Consider the following 24,914-nt stretch of genomic DNA (forward strand, 5'->3'; position numbering starts at 1 on the left):
TGAATTACACTGTACAAAGACATGTAGCAATTGCTAAATAGCTTATCATCAGGTATAACTGGTCACTAAAATTCCTTGACCAAAATATCACTGTAATCGTATGAGGCAAAGTCCTATAATAAGATGGATATAATAATGGCCACATCTTTTCAAAAAAAGAATATGGAAGTTTTCCTTTCACAACTATGAATTTGGTTTTCCAAAGCCTAGTTCCCAAAGCCAACTTTTAAATGTTAGAGCAGAGGTGGGCCAGTAATGGAAAGAAATGATTTAATGGAACTCTGAAGAAAAAAATGACTATCATAAGATCTTAGTTTGAGAAATATATCTGGTGTAAGAGATACACAGCCTTATGTAATAATGCTTATATCAAAGTTTATTGGTTAGCTAAAGGGCAAAGACTAAGAGGCAAGTAAAATATAATATGTGCTTTTAACAAAGCAGACTGAGTAATATGTTAAGTGTTAGGGTGGGATAGGAAAGAGCTCAAGCCGGACAAAAATCTCCTCTTGGACTTTCTATATAAACATCTATTTTAGTTTTGGACCGTTCACCAGTGTGCTCATGTGATGGAGCAGGGGAACCCTGCCCACCCATGAAATACTTCCCAAACCAACAGGTCCCTGTGCAGCTGCTCTAGAAAGGCAGCTTGACCTCTGAGGTCTCTGCCCCCACCCCCCCGAGAGTGTGGAACTATAAGAAAATGGAATCCAATTTATATGGAAGTTTAATTCATCCTAATTAGTGAACTGAGTTATTCAAATACCAGCTAAAAATACAGACTCTAGCTAAACAAACAAACAAACAAACAAAACATGGGTTAAGTAACTGTCCTGAAAAGGCCTCTAAGAGCTCATGATATGATCTTGCATTTACTGGCCCTGTATTCTCCAGAATAAGGTAAGGGCTTTATAAGGCTTTGGAAATCCTCAGCTCCCTTTAGCTGCCTGTGCAAATGAAATCTTAATGAGTACAGTTTAAGTCCATTACTAGGCTCTGTGATCCCGTCAACCAAATAGGCTGCAGTTGTTTCATGCAACTTTTCTTTCACGGGAAAATGTGGGAGTATATTTTGATATTATCTAAGTAAGATTAATGGATAAACACTGTTCACCCCAAACCAAATGATGCTGCCTTCAGGGAGTTGTCAGAGAGAAAGTCAAATGATACAACAAGAAAGCACATGGTACCTGTAAGCAAAGCCCGTCAGCACAGCCAGAACGTGTTCTTTGTGAGAAGACTCCAAGCCACTTGATAATTTGAAACGTGAGGCAACAGAAGTCTTTCTTAATCTAAAGTCAGAAGCTTCTGAAGAACTTCAAGCACAACTTTATAACAAAAGAAATACTGCTCCTGTGTACATACATATGAAAAATAACAGGATGGTAAGTAGATGAATAGCACTATCTACTTAGAGAAAACATACTTGTAATTTTCAACCATAAAGGAAGGTTCCTAAAAAGAGCAAACATTTAGGCAGGAACTTCTTTATGAAAATATGTTATTTTTTTAAATATCAGGAAGAAAAATTATCATAAAACAGTGCTTGGTCTAGAACTGGTTAACTCAAGGCTTAACTGAACAGAGTGGAAACTTACCCTCAACTTCCATCTCCTTATATCTCCCTGGATACATCACATTTAAAATTTTTTTTCTTTAGGTGTAGCCTCAGGTCTCTTGGGCAATCCAACTTCAAATAAAATGCTTCCTATCATTTAACACTGGCCTAAGAACAGGTCAACTTAAAGATTTAGGGGTTGCCGCTTTTCATTATCCATACTCTCTTGATTCCCCCTCCCAAATGATTAATAACTAATCTGTAACATCAATGCTATCCCTTTATGACGTGCCAATGACTTTGATAATTTAGTGGCAAGTAAATATCCAAAACTGTCATCCAGAAACCTATGAATAATTTTAGATATGTTACTTAAATAACACAACATCATGGATGGACAAGGCATGTGTTTGGGCGTCAGGACACCAGTTTCCTGCCTGGCTCCTCCACGTGCTATATGAACGACCTCACAGAATAGACTTCATTATTCTGAAGGTGAAGTACTTCATCGATAATAACAGAGAAAAATTCATGTCTATCCCAAACAGTGAGAATTCAGTAACATCAAGTAGGTAAAAGAGATTTACAAATTGTAATGTGCTACACATGTTAATCTTTATGTTCATTATTCTTTTTATTAGAATTTATGTAGTGAGAGCTTACCTTTGTTTGAATCATGCCGTAACGCTGTTCTCTCATTTGGGTCACTATATTCTTGATGTTGAACTGCAACAGGATGACAGTGATTTTGTATTATTCACATGAGGGAAAACACAAACCCACAGACTGCCAGATGAGTACTCCATAATTCTTCCCAGTTAAAGAGATGTCAAAATTTAACCAGAAAGTTCTCATTTTCAGCTATAAGAAAACATGCTATTTTTAACCTAGTCTAATGGATAAGGAAGACTTTAGGTTAAAGGGGTTTCCAGGAAAAAGCAGGAAGCAATCATTTACAATAAGAAATGCTCTCCAAAAGAAATAACAAATTTGCCCATGTCCACTTTTCTGTTCTCCAAAGGGAAAACTTAAAGCAGCATTATGATTCTGGAAAAGTCTGAAGCACAGGATACTTTTTCTGGCCATATAGTAACACAGCTGTTTCTCATCTAAAGAGCCTTCTCGGCTCAAATGGAGACCCTGAGCAACAGTTGGTCTGATACCAGAGTCTGCAACCTGTGAATGGAGACCAGCGTACCCAATGTGGTTGCTGAGCTGATGCAGGTCTGCAAGGGACTGTTGCTATTCCACAATAAGATGAGCCCAGAAACTGGTAGTTAAGTGTTTAGAAACTCTTCTGACCATCTGACAGCAGCATCAAGGAGCATCACCAGCGAAACAGGTTACAGACCAGCTCAGGTGCTGCTAAAGTTGCCTGGAGAGTCAAGCGGTGCAAGCTGAGGACCAGTCATGTTCAGCAAGACCACATCAAAACATGAAATTTTAAGGTTTGCTAACTATAACCCCCAAATAGGTGAAAATCAGAGAAAATATAACCATTCCTTTATAACTTTTTGTTTTTATAATAATTTAATATTTTAATTGAGCCATTAAATTTTATACTAGAATTATAGATATACAGTAAGTTAGGAAAAAAAGGTACATGGAGATCCTATGTGCCCTTCACCCAATCTTCCCCAATTATGCCATCCTATATACATATAGTATAATAGCAAAACCCAGAAACTGACATTAGTATGATCCACGGAGCCTATTCAGGGTTTGCCATTTTTTCAGGTAATCATTTGTGAGATTGTGTGATGCGTTTGTGTATTTTTGTGCAATATTATCCCAAGTGAAGACTCCAGTAACAGCAACCACAATCAAGATGCAAAACTGTTCCACCACAGGACTTTCTCCTGTTATCCTTTAGAACTGCTCATCCAACTCAGTTCCTAACCCTTGGCAACCAGTCATCTGTTCTCCATATTGACTGTTTTGTTACTTCAACAAGATTATATGAATGGAATCACATAATTTCTAACTTTTTGAGACTTTTTTTCATTCAGCATAATTGCTTTGAAATATATCCAAATTGTGCATATCAATAGTTCACTCCTTTTTATTGCTTAGTAGTATTGGATGGTATGGATATATACTGGTTTGTTGAATCATCAGCGTGTGGAAGGACATCTAGGTCAATTCCAGTTTGGGGCTATTGTGCTACCATGAACATTTACACACAGGTTTCTGTGTGAAGGTAGGTTTTCATTTCTCTGGGACAAACACCCAAGAGCGCTATTGCTATTGTTATGTGGTAAATTTAGCTTAGTTTCGTTTTTGTTCATTTTAAGGAAATTGCAGGGGCACCTGGGTGGCTAAGTTAGTCAAGAAAGTGGCTCGCTATTTTGGCTTAGGTCATGATCTCAGGGTCATGAAACCAAGGCCTGTGTTGGGGACTGCAATGAATGTGGAGCCTGCTTAATATTCTCTCTCTCCCTCTGCCCCTCCCCCCACACTGCACTTGTGCTTTCTCTCAAAGGAAAGAGAAGAAAGAAAAGGAAAAGAAAATTGTAAAACTATTTTCTAGAATGGGTATACCATTTTATATTCCCACAAGCAACAAATGGTTAATCTCATTTCTTCAACACTTTCTTCAACTCGTTTCTTCAACCAGCCCTTGGTGGTGTCATTTTTTATATTTGTCTTTCTGATAGATGTCTAGTGATAGTTCATCATAGTTTTAATTTCATTTCCCTAAAAGCTAATGAGGCTGAACATCTTTTAAATGTGGTAATTTGTCATCTTTTTATCCTCTTTGGTGAAATGTCTGTTCATATCTTTTACCAATTTTTTTTCCAATTTATTTATTTTCAGAAAAACAGTATTCATTATTTTTTCACCACACCCAGTGCTCCATGCAAGCTGTGCCCTCTATAATACCCACCACCTGGTACCCCAACCTCCCACCCCCCCGCCACTTCAAACCCCTCAGACTGTTTTTCAGAGTCCATAGTTTCTCATGGTTCATCTCCCCTTCCAATTTACCAATTTTTTAATTGGCTCCTTTTTTGGTTTCTTTTCTTTACTACTGAGTTTTGAGGATGCTTTCTAAATTCTAAATGTAAAATCTTTGTTGGATATGTTATTTGCAGTTTCCCCAAATACGTAGCTTGTCTTTTCATTCTCTTCATGGGGTCTTTTACAAACAAATTGTTTTAATTTGCTTTCCCCCTAATATTAGTAATGGCAAGAATGTTCGCTCTCACCACATGTATTATTCAATCTAATACTTAAAGTTTTAGGTAATTTAACAAGGCCAGAAAAAGAAACAAGAAGCATGCAGGTTGGAAAGGAAGATAAAAAGCTGTCCCTATCTGTAACTAGAATGATGGTCTATGTAGAAAATCCCAAGGAATCTAAAAACAGAACAAAACAGACCCCCCTCCACAAAACCCTCTTAGATTTAGTGAGTTCAATGAAATCACAGCACAGAAGATCAGCAAAAACACACAAAAACAATCACATTTCTACATACTAACAATGCACATGTGGAAGCTGATAGTAAAAAACACAATCCATTTATAATTGCTCCAAAGAGGAAATCTAAAAAAACACATTATATGTGTTTATGAAGATCTAAATGCTGAAAATGAGAAAATGCTAATGAAAGAAATTAAAGAAGACCTAAATAAATGAAAAGACATGCCATGTTCATGGATTGGAGGATTCAACATAGCAAAGATGTCATGATGTTCTCCCCAAATTGATCTACAGCTTTAAAGAAATTCCTACCAAATCCCTGGAAGCTTTTCTGTAGACGTAGACAAGCTAATTCTAAAACTTATGTGGGAAAGCACAGACTCTGTAAGAGTTAAAACAATTTTGAAAAAGAATAAAGGGATCACTCTTCCTGATGTTAAAACTTACTATATAGATACAGGAATCTACAGAGTAGTATTGGTAGAAGGATAAGACACACAGATCAATGGAACAGAATATACAACCAGAAAATGGCCCACACAAACATGCCCAGTGATTTTTGATGAAGGTGCAAAACAATTTGGTAGAGAAGAAGAACAGCTTTTTCAACAAATGGTGTTAGAAAATTAGACATAATTAGGCAAAAAGGCAAACATAGGCAAAAAATTTAAAAAAAAATAAAGGAAAAGTAAACCTTACCTTAAACCTCATACCTTATACAAAAATTAACTGAAAATGGATTTAGGACTTAAATGTTAATCATAAAACACAGAACGATGAGAAAACAATATAGCAAAAGTTATTTGGGACCTAGGCTAGGTAAGGAGTTCTTAGACTCGAAACCAAAAGTCTGATCCATATGAGGAAATATAACAAAGTGAAATCTCACTGAATTTAAAAACTGTTACCGGGGGGGGGGGGACAAGATGGCGGGGTACTAGGAAGAGGCGTCTTTTCAGCTGGTACCCCAAAGTGAGCTGATTACCTACCAAAGAACTCTGATCACCCATGAAATCAGCCTGAGATCAGAATTATACACGTCTGGATCTCTACAGGGGCAGAAGACGCCAGTGAGCAGGTAAAGCGGAATGGGAACAGCGGACTGATATCGGAAGATAAACAAAAGGGGGAGGGAGCCACCAGAGGCGACCGGTGCAAAAGTAATACCCCGATACGAGCGAGAGTGCCCTGCGTCTGGGGACCAGCATTAACTCGGAGACTGGTTGAAAGCACTCCAAAAGAGCAAAGGATCGCGGGGGCAAATTGTGGGAATCGGGGCGGCTAGGGACAGGGGCTTGAGTCCCCGGTCCCAGACGGCCTCCCCGGCGCGGAGGCAGAGAGAGTGCGGCGGAGAAACCGGCTCCTGGTCCCTAAGCCGCCAGCGTGCCCCAGAGCGCGGGGTTCCGGCTCCTGTGAGGGGATGGGAGCCGGTCTGCAGAACGCGCGCTAGGACTACCACAAAGCTTGAGATGCGCGTGCACGTCGCTCCAGCTCTCCTGGGTTTCTAAGGCCCTGGGGCGCTTCTTGACCCGGGCCATTGTTTCAAAGTCTAAGCCGCGCGCCCGCGAAACTCTTCCCCGGACAGAGGCGCGCAAAAGCCCAGCCTGCGGCTTACGGACCAGCGCCCCGTTCTCAGTGCCCCAGACGCGCGCCCGACCCACAGCCGCCTCTGAAAAGAGGTGCGCGCAAGCCGGGCACTCCCAGCCCCGGCCAGTGGCAAAATCTCAGTGTGCGATCGCTGCTTGGAACCTCTCTGGCGGTCAGGAGCTCCCAGACAGCCGCCACTGCCTTGGCTTTGGGGACGAGCAAAAGATCCTGCGCCCCCAGGGTCTTTAACTTGGAACCTGCACTGCCAGCGTCCAAGGGGGAATTTATTCAGCTTCTGCACCCAGACTGAGGCTTCTGAGACGGAGATCAGGAAGTGTTCCAGGGTGCACCTTGACTGCACCAGAGTTGATACATCCAGCTACATCTGTTCAGTCTTCTCCCACCAAAATGACTAGGAGGAGGAATGCCCAACAGAAGAAAAATACAGAGGATGGACCTTCCTCAACAGAGCTAACGGCTATCAACATAGACAATATGTCGGAAAGAGAATTCAGGCTAACAATTATCCAGGCAATAGCTAGGTTGGAGAAAGCCATGGATGACCAAACAGAATTGATTAGAGCCGAACTGAAAGCGACCAGACAGGATGTTCACAATGTTAGGGCGGAGCTTAAAGCTACCAGGGAGGAGGTCCACAATGCTCTCAATGAGTTCCAATCCAATCTAAACTCTCTCAAAGCTAGGGTAACTGAGACAGAAGATAGAATTAGTGATCTGGAAGACAAACAGATAGAGAGAAAGGATCAGGAGGAAGCCTGGAACAAACAGCTTAGATCCCACGAAAGCAGAATTAGGGAAATAAGTGATGCCATGAAGCGTTCCAACGTCAGAATTATTGGAATTCCTGAAGGGGAGGAGAAAGAAGGAAGTCTAGAAGATGTCGTGGAACAAGTCCTTCATGAAAACTTTCCGAATCTCGCGAATGAAACCAGCGTTCATGTACTAGAGGCTGAACGGTCTCCACCCAAGATTATACACTCCAAAAAAACATCACGACACCTGATAGTCAAATTGAGAAATTATAATTGTAGGTATAATCTCTTGAAAGCTGCCAGGGCAAAGAGGCTCCTTACTTACAGAGGGAAGCCCATCAGAATAACGTCAGACCTGTCCACAGAGACCTGGCAAGCCAGAAGAGGCTGGCAAGATATATTCAGGGCACTAAATGAGAAGAACATGCAGCCAAGAATACTTTATCCAGCAAGACTGACATTCAAAATGGATGGAGAGATAAAGAGTTTCCAAGACCGGCAAGACTTAAAAGACTATGCAACCACCAAGCCGATACTGCAGGAAATATTAAGGGGGGTTCTATAAAAGAGGAAAAATCCCAAGAATAGCATTGAACAGAAATATAGAGACAGTCTACAGAAAGAAAGACTTCAAAGGTAACTCGATGTCAATAAAAACGTATCTATCAATAATCACTCTCAATGTGAATGGCCTAAATGCACCCATAAAACGGCACAGGGTTGCAGATTGGATAAAACGACAGGACCCATCCATATGCTGTCTACAAGAGACCCATTTTGAACCTAAAGATACACGCAGACTGAAAGTGAAGGGGTGGAGAAGCATCTTTCATGCCAATGGGACTCAAAAGAAGGCTGGGGTAGCGATTCTCATATCAGATAAATTAGACTTCAAACTAAAGACTGTAGTCAGAGATACAGAAGGACACTACATAATCCTTAAAGGGACTATCCACCAAGATGATCTAACAATTGTAAATATCTATGCTCCCAATATGGGAGCAGCCAATTACTTAAGAAAACTGTTAATCAAGATAAAGAGTCATATTGATATGAATACACTAATCGTAGGTGATCTTAACACGCCTCTTTCAGAATTAGACAGATCATCGAAGCAGAAAATCAATAAAGAAACAAGAGCATTGAACGACACATTGGACCAGATGGACCTCATAGATATATACAGAACATTCCACCCTAAAACAGCAGAATACTCATTCTTCTCAAGTGCACACGGAACCTTCTCCAGAATAGACCACATACTGGGTCACAAATCAGGACTCAGCCGATACCAAAAGACTGAGATTATTCCCTGCATATTCTCAGATCACAATGCTTTGAAACTGGAGCTCAATCACAAGGAAAAGTTCCGAAGGAACTCAAACACCTGGAAGCTAAAGACCACCTTGCTTAAGAATGCTTGGATCAACCAGGAGATCAAAGAAGAACTGAAACAATTCATGGAAACCAATGAGAATGAAGACACTTCGGTCCAAAACCTATGGGATACAGCAAAGGCGGTCCTAAGGGGAAAATATATAGCCATCCAAGCCTTGCTCAAAAAAATTGAAAAATCCAGAACACACCAGCTGTCTCTACACCTTAAAGAACTGGAGGATCAACAACAAATCAAACCAACTCCACACATAAGAAGGGAAATCATCAAGATTAGAGCTGAGATCAATGAGGGAGAAACCAGAGATACAGTAGAACGTATCAATGAAACTAGAAGCTGGTTTTTTGAAAGAATCAATAAGATCGATAAGCCACTGGCTACACTAATCCAAAAGAAAAGAGAGAAATCCCAAATTCATAAAATTATGAATGAAAGGGGAGAGATCACAACTAACACCAAGGAAGTAGAAACAATCATCAGAAGTTACTACGAACAGTTATATGCCAATAAGCTTAGCAACCTAGATGAAATGGATGCATTCCTGGAAAAATATAAACTACCAAAATTGAACCAGGAAGAAATCGACAACCTGAATAGACCGATATCTAATAACGAGATTGAAGCAGTGATCAAAAATCTCCCAAAAAACAAGAGCCCAGGACCTGACGGATTCCCTGGGGAATTCTACCAAACCTTCCAAGAAGATATAACACCTATTCTCCTGAAGCTGTTTCAAAAAATTGAAGCAGAAGGAAAACTTCCAGACTCTTTCTATGAAGCCAGCATTACCCTGATCCCCAAACCAGGCAAGGACCCTACCAAAAAGGAGAATTTCAGACCAATATCACTGATGAATATGGATGCTAAGATTCTCAACAAGATCCTAGCCAACAGGATCCAACAACACATTAAAAAGATTATCCACCATGATCAGGTGGGATTCATCCCTGGGCTACAAGGATGGTTCAACATTCGTAAATCAATCAATGTGATAGAACAAATTAATATGAGAAGAGAGAAGAACCACATGGTCCTCTCAATTGATGCAGAAAAAGCATTTGACAAAATCCAACATCCGTTCCTGATTAAAACGCTTCAAAGTATAGGGATAGAGGGAACATTCCTGAACCTCATCAAATCTATCTATGAAAGACCCACAGCAAATATCATCCTCAATGGGAAAAAGCTTGCAGCCTTCCCGTTGAGATCAGGAACAAGACAAGGATGCCCACTTTCACCACTCTTGTTCAACATAGTATTAGAAGTCCTAGCAACAGCAATCAGACAACAGAGAGAAATAAAAGGTATCCAAATTGGTAATGAAGAAGTCAAACTCTCTCTCTCTTCGCAGATGACATGATTCTTTATATGGAAAACCCAAAAGACTCCACCCCCAAACTACTAGAACTCATACAGCAATTCAGCAGCGTGGCAGGATACAAAGTCAATGTGCAGAAATCAGTGGCTTTCTTATACACTAACAAGGAAAATACAGAAAGGGAAATTAGAGAATCGATTCCATTTACTATAGCACCAAGAACCATAAGATACCTGGGAATAAACCTAACTAAAGAGGTAAAGGATCTATACTTGAGGAACTATAGAACACTCATGAAAGAAATTGAAGAAGACACAAAAAGATGGAAGACCATTCCATGCTCTTGGATCGGAAGAATAAACATCGTTAAAATGTCTATACTGCCTAGAGCAATCTATACTTTTAATGCCATTCCGATCAAAATTCCACCGGCATTCTTCAAAGAGCTGGAGCAAATAATCCAAAAATTTGTATGGAATCAGAAGAGACCTCGAATCGCTAAGGAAACGTTGAAAAACAAAAATAAAGCTGGCGGCATCACCTTACCTGATTTCAAGCTTTATTACAAAGCTGTGATCACCAAGACAGCATGGTACTGGCATAAAAACAGACACATAGACCAGTGGAACAGAGTAGAGAGCCCTGATATGGACCCTCAACTCTATGGTCAATTAATCTTCGACAAAACAGGAAAAAATATACAGTGGAAAAAAGACAGTCTCTTCAATAAATGGTGCTGGGAAAACTGGACAGCTATATGTAGAAGAATGAAACTCGACCATTCTCTTACACCGTACACAAAGATCAACTCAAAATGGATAAAAGACCTCAACGTGAGACAGGAATCTATCAGAATCTTAGAGGAGAACATAGGCAGTAATCTCTTCGATATCAGCCACAGCAACTTCTTTCAAGATACGTCTCCAAAGGCAAAGGAAACAAAAGCGAAAATAGACTTCTGGGACTTCATCAAAATCAAAAGCTTCTGCACAGCAAAGGAAACAGTCAAAAAAACAAAGAGGCAACCCACGGAATGGGAGAAGATATTTGCAAATGACAGTACAGACAAAAGGTTGCTATCCAGGATCTATAATGAACTCCTCAAACTCAACCCACACGAAACAGACAAACACATCAAAAAATGGGCAGAAGATATGAACAGACACTTCTCCAATCAAGAAATACAAATGGCTATCAGACACATGAAAAAATGCTCATCATCATTAGCCCTCAGGGAGATTCAAATTAAAACCACATTGAGATATCACCTTACACCAGTTAGAATGGCCAAAATTAACAAAACAGGAAACAACATGTGTTGGAGAGGATGTGGAGAAAGGGGAACCCTCTTACACTGTTGGTGGGAATGCAAGTTGGTGCAGCCTCTTTGGAGAACAGTGTGGAGATTCCTCAAGAAATTAAAAATAGAGCTTCCCTACGACCCTGCAATTGCACTCCTGGGTATTTACCCCAAAGATACAGATGTCGTGAAAAGAAGGGCCATCTGTACCCCAATGTTTATAGCAGCAATGGCCACAGTCGCCAAACTATGGAAAGAACCAAGATGCCCTTCAACGGATGAATGGATAAGGAAGATGTGGTCCATATACACTATGGAGTATTATGCCTCCATCAGAAAGGACGAATATCCAACTTTTGTAGCAACATGGACGGGACTGGAAGAGATTCTGCTGAGTGAAATCAGTCAAGCAGAGAGAGTCAATTATCATATGGTTTCACTCATTTGTGGAGCATAACCAATAGCATGGAGGACAAGGGGTGTTAGAGAGTAGTAGGGAATTTGGGTAAATTGGAAGGGGAGGTGAACCATGAGAGACTATGGACTCTGAAAAACAGTCTGAGGGGTTTGAAGTGGCGGGGGGGTGGGAGGTTGGGGGTACCAGGTGGTGGGTATTATAGAGGGCACAGCTTGCATGGAGCACTGGGTGTGGTGAAAAAATAATGAATACTGTTTTTCTGAAAATAAATAAATTGGAAAAAAAATAAAAAAAATAAAAACTGTTACCGAAAGCCTATTTTTAAATTTATAATTGAAGATTAGACAATTTATGGAAATGAATTTATGTTATTCCTTTTTAATCTTAATTTAAGGATGGTAAAACAAGTTTCACTGCACTGCCTCATCTAGAAAAACACAGCTTTCTGGATGCAGCTATAGTGGTTAACCAAATGATGATAATGGAGGTAAATGCAAAGATATGAGGCAGAAAGAGTTCACGTTCATTTTGCTTGGAACTATAATTCCTTATATTGAATCTTATAACCATTATTGACTGTGAATGCTTAAACCACACCTGTCTTAATTGCAACAATGTACTGGCTAACAAAGCAAACAAACTATTAAAATGTATTTTTCATTTTCAAAAAAAAGAAATAAGTTCAAAAGTTCCTTTTGAACACATGTCTTTTTGTTCAAAGACAAAAGAATTATTTAAAAGAATATTACATTTAAAAAACAGAAGCTAATGTTCATTATTTTTCACTTGTAACATTAATGTTCTGCAGACTCACAAAATAGCTCTTAGAATTGCTAAGATTAAAAACCTATACACAATTATCAGGACAATGAAGAATGGCTATTGAAGATGTTTTGGAAATTTGGGGTAAATATGTGGCAAAAAGAACAACTAAAGTAACATCTTCTTTTCTTTTCTTTTTCTCCCCCCACACTGCACAGGCCCCTTCAGTGCTCACAGCCCACCTACGACGAGGTCAGGCAATGGTTCAGGGCTGTGTGCTCCTCTGGCAGGTGCACGAGGAGAGACCCACAGAAAGTACCATTTTCTAATGACATGACAGCTTGACAAAGTCAGGGATGGGCTAATGGTATGCAGTGGTACCAACTTATGAAGCAAATGCAAGTATCAAGGTGTTCAGCACTGCAGCTTAATGGATACGGAGATGTGGCTAACGGTGATTCTTTCAGCATGCGTGTTATTTGAACATGAAGTGTTAAGAAGGAAGAATTCTTCCTTTATTCCGTTGGATTACTGACAAACAACTAGCTCTGAACTGTGCAGAAATGCAAAGCATTACACTGTAACCTGATGTGATTTGGAGCTTGAGCTTTGTGTACGATTATGTTCTGGTCGCAGAGCTGCAAGGGTAAGAAAGCTGTCTGAGGTATTACACAGATCAGGGAACTGGTGCCCAGAGATAAATCACACTGCTTCATCAAGAGACTCTTACTACGAAGAACAGAAACAAAAACAAACAAAAATACAAACCCCTGCCGGGTAAACTGGACAGGGTGCACAGTGGTGTTGTAAGAATTTTTCATTATGAAAAGGCTAATGTACTAAATTCTGGATTATTCACTTCATTATGTGATAATACAATAACTAAGACTGTTGGAGGAGAAAGGTCGATCGAGAATGTTCCAACTACAGAGCAATCTCAGTGTTTCTGCAAGGCAAGAGCCCGTTTGCTTCCAACTTTTTATGGATTATTAAGCAGGTGTGATTAAAAATGCAAATGGTTATAAAAGTACAATTAAAAAAGAAATAAATGGTTACATATTCTCAGCTTTTCATATCCTTTGGAGTTATAATTGATCAAGGCATCTTACGACATTGCAGGTCACAACTGTGCAGCCTCACACAGCTCGTATGCAGCTTGCTGCATGTATGACACTGCATGAGAGTTCCACAACACACAAACTGGTCTACACCCTGTTCACTAAGACCAGTCCCCCTCACTGGTCACGCTCTTGGATGTCACAGCAATACAGAAAACTGCTTTGAAGTTTCTAAATGCTTACTCTCAATTTCTAGGAACGTCTGGACAAAATTTCTGAAAAGAGTAGAAAGGGGCATCAGTAAGAACATTTGATGGTTCAAGGTTCTGTGGGAAGCCAATAAGGAAACAATGGATGCATTTTCTATTTTTGAATTACTCTCTCAAATCTAAGCATCCTTAATTGCAAAATGTATCATTATTTTATGTATCACTAAGAAGAACCTAGATGTCCACCAACAGATGAATGGATAAAGAAGATGTGGTATATATACACAATGAAATACTATGCAGCCATCAAAAGAAACGAACTCTTGCCATTTGCGACAACATGGATGGAACTAGAGCGTATCATGCTTAGTGAAATAAGTCAAGCGGAGAAAGACAACTATCATATGATCTCCCTGATATGAGGAAGTGGTGATGCAACATGGGGGCTTAAGTGGGTAGGAGAAGAATCCATGAAACAAGATGGGATAGGGAGGGAGACAAACCATAAGTGACTCTTAATCTCACAAAACAAACTGTGGGTTGCTGGAGGGAGGGGGGTTGGGAGAAGGGGGGTAGAATTATGGACATTGGGGAGGGTATGTGCTTTGGGGTAAATTGGAAGGGGAGGTGAACCATGAGAGACTATGGACTCTGAAAAACAGTCTGAGGGGTTTGAAGTGGCGGGGGGGGTGGGAGGTTGGGGTACCAGGTGGTGGGTATTATAGAGGGCACAGCTTGCATGGAGCACTGGGTGTGGTGAAAAAATAATGAATACTGTTTTTCTGAAAATAAATAAATTGGAAAAAAAAAAGAAAAACACTGTCAATTAAACCTGACTCATTATAAAACACATTCTGAGTTTAAAGAAGATAAAATGTGGGAGAAAACAGTGCTCCTTAGGATCATGAAGTATAATATGTACAGGTTTTACAGTTTCTACAAGGAAAATAAAATAAGGACAAACATAAACCAATTAAGAAATTATAATGGGAAATATATAAAAGAAAATCATACTAACGAATTTCTGCTAATAGGATCAAACAACATTAGTTATGGGAATGGGTAATATCAGAATTATACTACTTAAATTTTCAGCATTTTTTTAGCACATTGGCCTTTTTTTGGTGGGGGGAGAGTGGAGAGGACTGTCTAGTTTATATTCATTCTCTGAGTTTGCTTTGAAAAACCATTCCTCTCTCACTCTCAGCCTTACAGTCTGGAGTAGTCCTGACTGGCCCAAACTGACCAGCATCTCCCACAGCAGTTAGGTCAGGCAAGGGGCTAAAACTCGGAAGCAGCTGAAATGCTGGGAGATACTGGCTCAAGTTTCTGACAAAAAGAAATTTCCTCTGTCCTCCAAGAAGTTACGGGGAAAGGCCATTTTCCCACCCTCCCAAATAATATGACCCGAGGATGGTGAGTTCTGGAACCAAAACAGCCATTCTGCTGCCAAGGAAGATAGCCTCCCACAGTCAGGGTTTAACTAGGTGGTGAAGGCCCGATGGAACTGAGATTTAGTTTTTGTGACGATAATCTAACTGCAGAATTTGTCTGGCAGGGCAAACGCCTACTAGCCCGCTTTGTCATGCCAGAGGTATGGTTGTTTTCCATTCCTTGTGGTCCTGGTGGTAAGAGCCACTCCCCGCCTCCCACCCCGGGACCTGCTAATAAACAGGCCCTTTGCACTTCCACAGTGCGGGAAAAACAGCTCAGTGAGTCAGCCTTTCTGGCCACAAATCTCAGGTCACGTTCCCTAAGCAGTTTAACCAACAGTAGAGGTAACAGGATAATTAATATGTGTCTAATTCTTGGGTCTATCTCTCAGTTGGTTCCAAATTCGGAAGGAAAGAAAAGAATTGTTAATGACGAACTCAAACCCAAAAATATTATCCTTATTTTACGTAAGAGAAAACTAGGTTTCCAAGAGGATGAGCAATGTGCACAATATCACCAAAATCTAAAGTATGAAGCAAAATTGGCAGTCCAAGCTAGGGACCTCTCATTAAAACCCTGAAGTCCACATTTTTTCCAATGTGCTCATGTGCATGCATTTCTGTTCATTAGGAACAGGCATATACTTCATCAACATTCTTTAACAAGATTTAAAAACCTTAGGTGTGGGAAGAGGGGAGAAAAGGGAACATTCACTGTGCCTCTACTGTGCCTCTACACTGTCCCATGTCCTTTGTGTGCTTTCTGTACTGTCATCATCACAGTCACCTCCGGGAACCTGCAGCACTGAATTGAGAAGCAGGTCCCCAAAGTTCACAGGCTTTCTCTTTACTGACTTCTCCTGAAGGCCCCATCTGTCTCTAGGTACTAGAAGGCTGTTACAAGCAGAATGTTTACTAACAGCATCAGTTATCTGTTTAATTCACACACTTACTGGAAAGCTCTTTTCAATGGCACAGAACACAACATCCACACAGAGGAACACCCCCGTCCGGCCCACACCAGCACTGCAGTGAACAACGATAGGTCCTGTAAGGTGGCTCTTCCTCACGTAACGCACGTACTTTATGAAGCCATCTACCGAGGCAGGAGTGCCATGGTCTGGCCAGCTGGTGAACTGCAAGTGTTTTACAAAGTGACTACTTCCTGTCTGTGGAGAGAGAAGGGAGGGAGAAAAGGGGACAGAGAAGAAGGGAGGGAGGGAGGAGTGAGGAGAAGAGAGAGATTTATCAACTTCTTATATTAAAGATCTAAATTGAATTTTTTTTTTTAGATTTTATTTATTTATTTGAGAGAGAGACAGTGAGAGAGAACATGAGAGGCAAGAAGGTCAGAGGGAGAAGCAGACTCCCCATGGAGCTGGGAGCCGGATGCGGGACTCGATCCTGGGACTCCAGGACCGTGACCTGAGCCGAAGGCAGTTGCTCAACCAACTGAGCCACCCAGGCGCCCCCTAAATTGAATTTTTAATATACTACTACTACTACTACTGCTAAAGGCTCTGTGGTCATACAATAATGAAAATCACACTAGGAAGAGGTAGCACGATTTAAGCACTCGCAATGTGCCAGGTACGCTAGAGACTTCACATGCATTCTTTCATTTAATCCTCATGCCAACTCTGGGAGGTAGGTACTGTTTCATCCCCATTTTACAGATGAAAAAGTAAGGATTAGGGTGATTGGGAGATACATGTTAGGTCAGAAAGCTCACATGTTTAGAGCTGGGACTATACTGCAGGCCTCCTGAATTCAAATCTACCATCTTTGTTCCGGACCATGGTACTGCAGAAAAACCAAGAACCTAAGAAACTCAGAGTGAAAGATGGGCTAACACATTAATAAAGGCGTTCTATCTTAGCTTAAATATTATGATATTAAATTTAAAGGTAGGTGCTGCCAAGTTGCTTGACCGGCAGGGCCCTAACCTCTTCTGCTGATGAGGACAGGGTACGTGATGACCAAGTGAGTGGACTGAGCCCCTACTTTTGTGCTGAGACCCCTAGAAACACAGTCATGAAACTCCTCAGAGTTGACAGATAAAGGACTTTGAGTTTACCCATCATCCCTTCCAAAGTGGGAGGCTTTCCCAGTGTGAAGCCCTCATTTTACTTCACTGGGAACCCTTGTGGGAAAACTCAGGATGGGCCTCTTGCTCCTCCCCTGCTTCTCCCTAATGCACACATTTTTCCTGAGTTCCAAACAGAAATAACTTTTCCTAAGTCCCAAATAGAAAACTCAAGTTTGACACACTGGTACATGAAATTGAATGATGCCAACACCCTTTGCAAAGCTTGTGAAGGCACCAAGTTGAGGATAGCTTTAACCCTACCATGCGTGTTTCAGGGCTTAAATTTCTTCTGCTACTGGTGACCACTAAGAATGTGCATAAAGGTAGTCCTCACCACTTTCCTGACCTAATACCATTCAGACAGAAATCCCGATGCAGACTCTTCAAACATGAACCCCATGGTTCTGAAGCCTGTGGGCCTCAGAGCAAAGGCCACCAACCCCTTGCCAAGTCTCCACAGATGGACCCTAGCTTTTTCGTCCTTGCAAACAGATCATTCCTCTGTGCCTCCCACCTGCCTATCCTCTTCAAGCAGGCTGTCTTTCTTCTGCCATAATATGTGCCTCACAAGTCAGCTGGAACTTCCTTTCCCACTAGACCATAAGCACTCTAAGAGCTGAGACTGTGTGTATGTTCTGTCTCTGGCACCTGGCACAACACCTGGTTAACAAGGGAGGGAATCAGCAAGTCCTGGGGGACTGAGGGCTGAGGTGAGTTCCTAGGTGCATAACCAAGCGCAAGGGCTAGCACACAACCAGCAAGCGTCAGCCATCATTCTTGGCCTCTCTGGTTACCACCTATGCGCAGATCCTCCTCATACTTTTCAATTTCATCTTTCCCTCCCACCCTACTCCTTTAACTTGTCAACCTCTCCCCTTGCACACAGGTGCCCCATCTCATAGTAAACTCTTTGAAATCCTCCTCATTTCCCTAAATGCTTCCTCCATTTCCTTCCTTGCTTCCCACAGTACTTCTTTCTCTGCAGCCTCTCCCCCACCCCAACGCCACCATGGAAGCCACCTATTCTACTGTCTCCAGGTCCCACAGAGCATAGAGATTAGGTTGAGTACTCCTTGCGGCCCATTCCTGTTTCCAATCCACCATTTCTTCTTGTGAAAAACCCCACTCCCTTTTGAGTCTCATACTCCTTAGCTTCATACCTTCACCCTCTCATTGCTATGACCTAGTGGCTTTAGCCTCCAGTCCACCTGCCACATTCACTGAAGACTCTTACCTTCCCTCTCCCACAAGCTCTGACATCATCCAGGGCAAACCTGAAGTCTCAACAGCCCAACGGACACTCTAACCTCATAGCATTTATATTTCTTTCTTGCAAAGGACACTACTCATTTCTTCTAGTCCTCACAGTGATGCTCACTCCCTGAACTTATCATTACCTATAATGTCCGGTATCAAAAATTTTCCAGTTCTTAAACTCCAACATCAGTTTCTGACCAGAAGATCATCTGCTACCACCTCATTTGTGCCTCACTCCTACTCCAACAACAATGTGACCAAATGGAGTTCCTCTGTCCTTTATGTCCTCCACTTGCTCTTACTTGACTGGCTCCTGGTTCCATTTGTCGCCCTAAATTTAGACTTCATGGCTGATTATCTGAATCATGTTCCTACCAAACCGATAACACCCTTCATCCTTTGAATCTTACCACACGTAGTGGACAACATCTGGGTCAGTTCCATAACCTGTGCTCAGGAATCCCATAGTTAGGCTGCTGGGAAGAAAATAATCGTGTAGGTATATATTTTATTGCTATTGAAAATTTATGGGTTCCAACTCTTTCTTAGTTATTGTTTGGACTCCAATCAACTTCTTTGGTGATGACTCATCATTCTTTTTTTTTTAAATTAAATTTATTTATTTTCAGCATAACAGTATTCATTATTTTTTCACCACACCCAGTGGTCCACGCAATCCATGCCCTCTATAATACCTACCACCTGGTACCCCAACCTCCCACCCACCCCCACTTCAAACCCCTCAGATTGTTTTTCAGAGTCCATAGTCTCTCATGATTCACCTCCCCTTCCAATGTCTCCCAATTCCCTTCTCTCTCTAACTCCCCATGTCCTCCATGCTATTTGTTATGCTCCACAAATAAGTGAAACCATATGATAATTGACTCTCTCTGCTTGACTTATTTCACTCAGCATAATCTTTTCCAGTCCCGTCCAGGTTGCTACAAAAGTTGAGTATTCATCCTTTCTGATGGAGGCATGATACTCCTAGTGTACTCTTATCAGACTTCTTGTTTAACTCCCATCCCCTTCATTCCTCTCGAACACATGTATCACCTACTTGCTAATTAAATCCACTTAGAGCAACGGAATTCATCACTTTCTCCTACAAACCATTCCTTTTATATTTTTTGAATCTATTAAAGCAAGAAATTTATGAGTTTTAGATTTTAGAAATCATCACTTCCCAAGAGAACTTTCTACAACGATGCAAATGTTTTGAATCTGTGCTGCCCAATATGATAGCCACTAGTGACATGTAACTAAACACTAGAAATATGGCTACTGTAAGTGAGACACTGAATTAAATTTAAGCTTAAATAGCCACATGTAGCTATTGTATTAGATAGCTTAATTTTGACTGCTCATAAAAAAAAAGTTACGAGTCATAAGCCACATATAAGTCAGCCAATCTGATATGAAAAAACACCAAAGTCTCTGCTTTCCATCTCAATACCAACCGCCCTGACTGATCATGGCACCTGCTTATTGAAATTCTTCAATGTCTCCTAATTATCTTCATAAAGAAGTTTGTGCTCCTTAGCCAACATCCAAGATATTTCATGTTCTGACTGCTCCCTGCTTACTTTCTATAGCCTCATCTCACCAGTCATTATTCCTTGGCATTAAACTTTTCCCTTCCTGAAACACTTAATTACCTGCAATTCCCTATATATACCCCATGCTATTTTAGATCTTGATTACCTACTTTTTCTTTCCATCTTTTTCATTTGAGTAGTTCTCAGTCCATATGTTCCCTCCTCCAGCAAACCTTCCCCCAAGCCATACACGAAGCCACATACTTCCCTTCCAGGCCTTCAAAGCATCCCTCATTACCATGGAGCACAGTAACTGAAAGTATCAGTAAGCATACCCAGGTCTCCAATAATCAGTACGGCTGTGATTGTACCTGGCACAGTGGTTAGAAATATACCTTAAAGACTCCATACATCTCTGTCACACTCAACAGAAGCAGCCAAAGGACATCCCAGGATTAGGCAACTTCCAATACTGTTGCTCCCTGCCCCACCTCCCCTGTTTAGGTTTTTCATCTCTCCAGTCAGTTTGGTTAAGAAGCAGACACAGTGGTGTCTTAGTTTCTGGTATCAGGGAGCATTAAAAACAAGTTACTCAAAAAAGTATCCCCAGTCTATAACACATCCTAATCCTAACTTCTCATCCTGACAGGAGGCTTATCTTAATATCTCTTCTACTGATTTTTTTTAAACTTACAGACTTCTTCACAACTTGAAATATTCGGATGATGAAATATTGAAGTATCTGATAGTTCTCCAGGAAGATGCGACAGTTTTTCAATTCCATAGGCTTCTTCATAGAAATGGGCCAGTAATGGTGGCATTTGATGATTCCACCTTCTATCTCTCTGGTTATCATAACAATAACATTAGAGTTATTCTCTAAAACCATTTGCCAAAAGTCATCTGTGGTACTTGGCAGTGGTCCTTGTGAAGCAATATAAAAATACTCTTCTCCAGAATTGACTATTCTAATATAGCTAGCATTGATGTAGTCCTTGTTTTCTCCAAGAGGAACACGTGTTGAATCATCTGTCATAAAAACAGAAATATCTGGTAGATAAAGGAAAAGTAGGAGATACAATACACCCAGATTCATGAATATATTTCATACTGGTAAATCCATTTCTCTCTTTGACCAGGAGACAAGATGGTGTAGGAGGAGTTATATGAGTCCATGAATTTAAATTCTTCCCCCTCCCCCAAACCTGTTAGCATGACCTACAAAATACACAATGAGGAATGTTTTTTGTTTTTATCTTCTTCTCCGAAACAGAGATAGATGCCATCAGTGTCCAGACACTTTGGGAGATTTCTGTTAGGTATGGTACAGGTAGGATTAAACCAAGGGAGTTACCTACTAATCTGCAAATGAACACAGCAAAGGAGGAGCCATCTCTGAGGGAGTAAGTGAATGCAATTCTCCTACAAATCCAGAGAACCTGCAAGCCCAGAGCCGTAGGGGCCAGCAAAACAAACAAACAAACAAAACTATGATAGTTGGTCAGTTGCAAACCCAAGGATTAATGGAGTTCTACCAATGTCCCTAGTACATGGCAGCCAACTTTTATGTCCATCCTCACCATTCACTAGGTGAAGCAGCATGCTAATCAAAGTAAAGATATTGTGGCAAAATGGTGCTATGAAGGGATTTGGTCCAAGTAACATGGAACTCACCTAACATGGACTCTTGCAACAAATATGAAAGAGGAATTCCACTACTTGGCCTACTCATAAATATTATTTGGCCCAGAGCTCTTTTTTCATTCTATATAGACAGGTGGATCTCTGGCTTGACCACTGCTCCCACACAGACAATAAAAGCCCTCAGTGAAGGATGGACCTTCCCTACCATGCAGTAGTCTCACCAGTAGCCCCTCTCTACTGCTCAAGGGCCTTGTGGACCACTTATCTGGCCAACAGGGTATGTCCAAGGTAACTAAACAGGGCCTTACATAGTTTCTGACAGAACTCTTCTCAGATTCCAACACAGCAAACGTAAACTTCCCCTTGTAAATATGAACAAATTGGAAATACAATCACTAGATATATAAAGATAGCCAGTTCCTCACAAAAAGAAACAATTTTTAAAAATCATATCAAATGTTTTCCTTTCTATAAGAGGGAAGACTACTTTAAAAACTCCTATATTTATTTAAAACAATATCTGAAAGAATATTATTATTTAAAAGAATAACATACATCTATGGTTACTGACATGTTATATTATTAAGTTATAAAAGAGGTAACAAAAGTATTACAGTGAGATCTTTCACATGTATGTATGTACACATATATAGACATATATACAAATACATCATATACAAACATATAATAATAAACCTGACAAGTATTCACCAAAATGTTCATAGTGGCTATTTTATAATCTAAATTTTTATAGTGAACATATACTACTTTATAGCAGAAAGCATTTTTTATTTTTAAAAAAGAGGCTAAATGTGTGAAAATTAAACAATCCAAAATAATAACAGCTTGCTTTCAAATAAAAACCACAATCACTCAATTGGACATGGGTAGTTAGAGAGGAGAAGGGAGTTGGGGGAAATTGGACGGGGAGGTAAACCATGAGAGACTATGGACTCTGAAAAACAATCTGAGGGGTTTGAAGTGGCGGGGGGGTGGGAGGTTGGGGTACCAGGTGGTGGGTATTATAGAGGGCACGGCTTGCATGGAGCACAGGGTGTGGTGAAAAAATAATGAATACTGTTATGCTGAAAATAAATCTAAAAAAAAAAAAAAACTTCTGAAGTGAGAAGTGAATGGAAAAAAAAGTGATTTAGAAAACTGGCTCAAGGAATTTTCCCATAACTCAGGAAAAAAGACAAAAAACATGATGACAAAAAACATGATGACATACAGAGCATGTAAAGAAAATACATAAAGGGAATTTCAGAAGCAAACTATGGAATACACAGCAGGAAAGAAAGAACTCAAGCGATCATAGGAGAAATGTTCCCCCAAGAGGAGAGATTACTGTAGAATTTAATGCAAACATCCACCCCAGGTCCAGGCAACATGTACGTGCTCTGCGAATATCACCCATCTGAACTTCAAAACAATCTTTTGAATGAAGTACATTATTCATTCTTTTCAGAGGAGAAACCCTTACTCAAAGTGGCTAATAATTTGTTCTGTATAATGCAGCAATTCTTCTAGACTTCATGGTCCACAAGTAAGTCCCTGATCTGCTACCCCTCAAGGAAGACCAAGTTTGTGGATGGAAAGACCACATCAAAAGCCAAACAAAATTACTGAAGACAGCCACTAAGACCACAAGACTAGCAGAGCATAAGGTCACAGACACAGGAAGCAAAATTTTGATACTGGGTCACTAGAGGTCTCTGGGAGTCATACCACTCCCAGTTCTGGGCCTCGTTCCTGAATCCTGGCTATGGCAGAAATCGTAACATATACTGGGTGCTAATCCGGAGCATATGCAAGCTTCCGGCCCTCTGAGGTGCTGCCACCTAGCTGGCACTGCAAGAGTCCTCAAAAAGCCATTTCACTGCCCTATCAAGCCCGCTGCTTCAGAAGGATGAGGAATATGTTGAGACCAGTGAATTCCACAAACATGTGCCCACTGCCACAAACCATTTGACTTAAGGTGAGCTCCTTGGACAGAAGAATGCTGTGTGGACTACCATGATGTTAGATAAGGCATTCTGCATGTCCATGGATGGCAGATTTGGTAGAAGTACTACATGGAGGGAAGGCAAATCCATATAGTATCTATTCTGTAAGAAAAGCACTTAAAAAAGCACTGTTCCTTCTGTGATAGAAGTGTAATCAACCTGTCATCAGATATTGGCTGAACACCCCGGGAAGCGATGTCATGTTGGGGCCTCAGTTTCGAGATCTGTAGTGGTCAAACTGGACACTCAGCAGTGATCATAACAAGGTCAGCCTTGGTGACTAGAAGTTCAAGTTGCTGAGTCTATTTATTCATAACTTCTATTCCCACCAGCATTTCCACTTTCTTCATGAATCCATTGAGTAACGATAGGATTGACTGAGAAAGAGACTGACTGGTATGCACAGAATGCATCATTCTATCCACCTGATTATTAAAATTCTCTCCTTAAGTCACCTTTCAATGAAAATTTACATATCACACAAATATGTTCATGGTTTTTGCCCATTCAGAGAGGTCTATCTACACACATCTTCCTCAGATCTCCTTATAACCAACCTTCCAATCATGTTCCTTCCAAGTCACTGACCATCCAGCAAAGCCATTGGCCAGTCCCTGAATTGGTACAGATTTGTACCTCTGCCCATTGCACCTAAGCAAAATGGACAACCAAGTATACTGCTAAAAGTTCTACCATTTGGAAAGATTTCCCTTCATCACTGTCTTTCAAGGATGTCCCCTCCAAAAAGGCTGTAGTGTTGCTGCTGTCTACTTATAGGTGGTGTCTCCATATGGTGCAGAACCATCTGTAAATCACATTCTAGTTGTCTCTTCCTTGGTCAACTAATTATAGGGAATTCCTCACGAGGCCACAGATGTAGACTGGAAGAGAATAGGTAATGTAGGAGGAAGGGGGACCATGGTGGACATTTTGCCGCCTCCATCTAACTTGCTCCTGCCTTCAAGGCCTGCCCAAACCCAATCTTGTATATACCACTTCAATTTGATGATGGAATGCTGCTGTGCACGCTCTATTTTCCAGTTTGATGGTCTGTGGTTAAGTGTTCAGTCTCTACAAATATGTCACAGCAAGGCAAAAACTGTTCCTTAAAACAAGAGTAGTTATACACAGAGACTGGCAGGCCT

At 40.8% G+C, this 24,914-nt stretch overlaps 1 protein-coding gene across 1 annotated transcript; it reads right to left on the reverse strand.

The window, feature by feature from the left end:
* Window positions 1-1,210: 1,210 nt before the first annotated feature.
* LOC122898944 (tyrosine-protein phosphatase non-receptor type 20-like) lies at window positions 1,211-21,155 on the reverse strand. The gene is made up of 5 exons (XM_044236603.1): window positions 20,814-21,155; window positions 16,197-16,404; window positions 13,464-13,471; window positions 2,222-2,284; window positions 1,211-1,353 (listed from the first exon to the last, which is right to left on the reverse strand). The coding sequence occupies exons 1-5, from the start codon at window positions 21,153-21,155 to the stop codon at window positions 1,288-1,290; spliced, it is 687 nt and encodes a 228-aa protein (XP_044092538.1). The 3' UTR covers window positions 1,211-1,287.
* Window positions 21,156-24,914: the final 3,759 nt, after the last annotated feature.

The sequence above is a fragment of the Neovison vison genome, chromosome 2 (genome assembly GCF_020171115.1).
Source record: "Neovison vison isolate M4711 chromosome 2, ASM_NN_V1, whole genome shotgun sequence".
Classification (NCBI taxonomy): Eukaryota; Metazoa; Chordata; class Mammalia; order Carnivora; family Mustelidae; genus Neogale; species Neogale vison.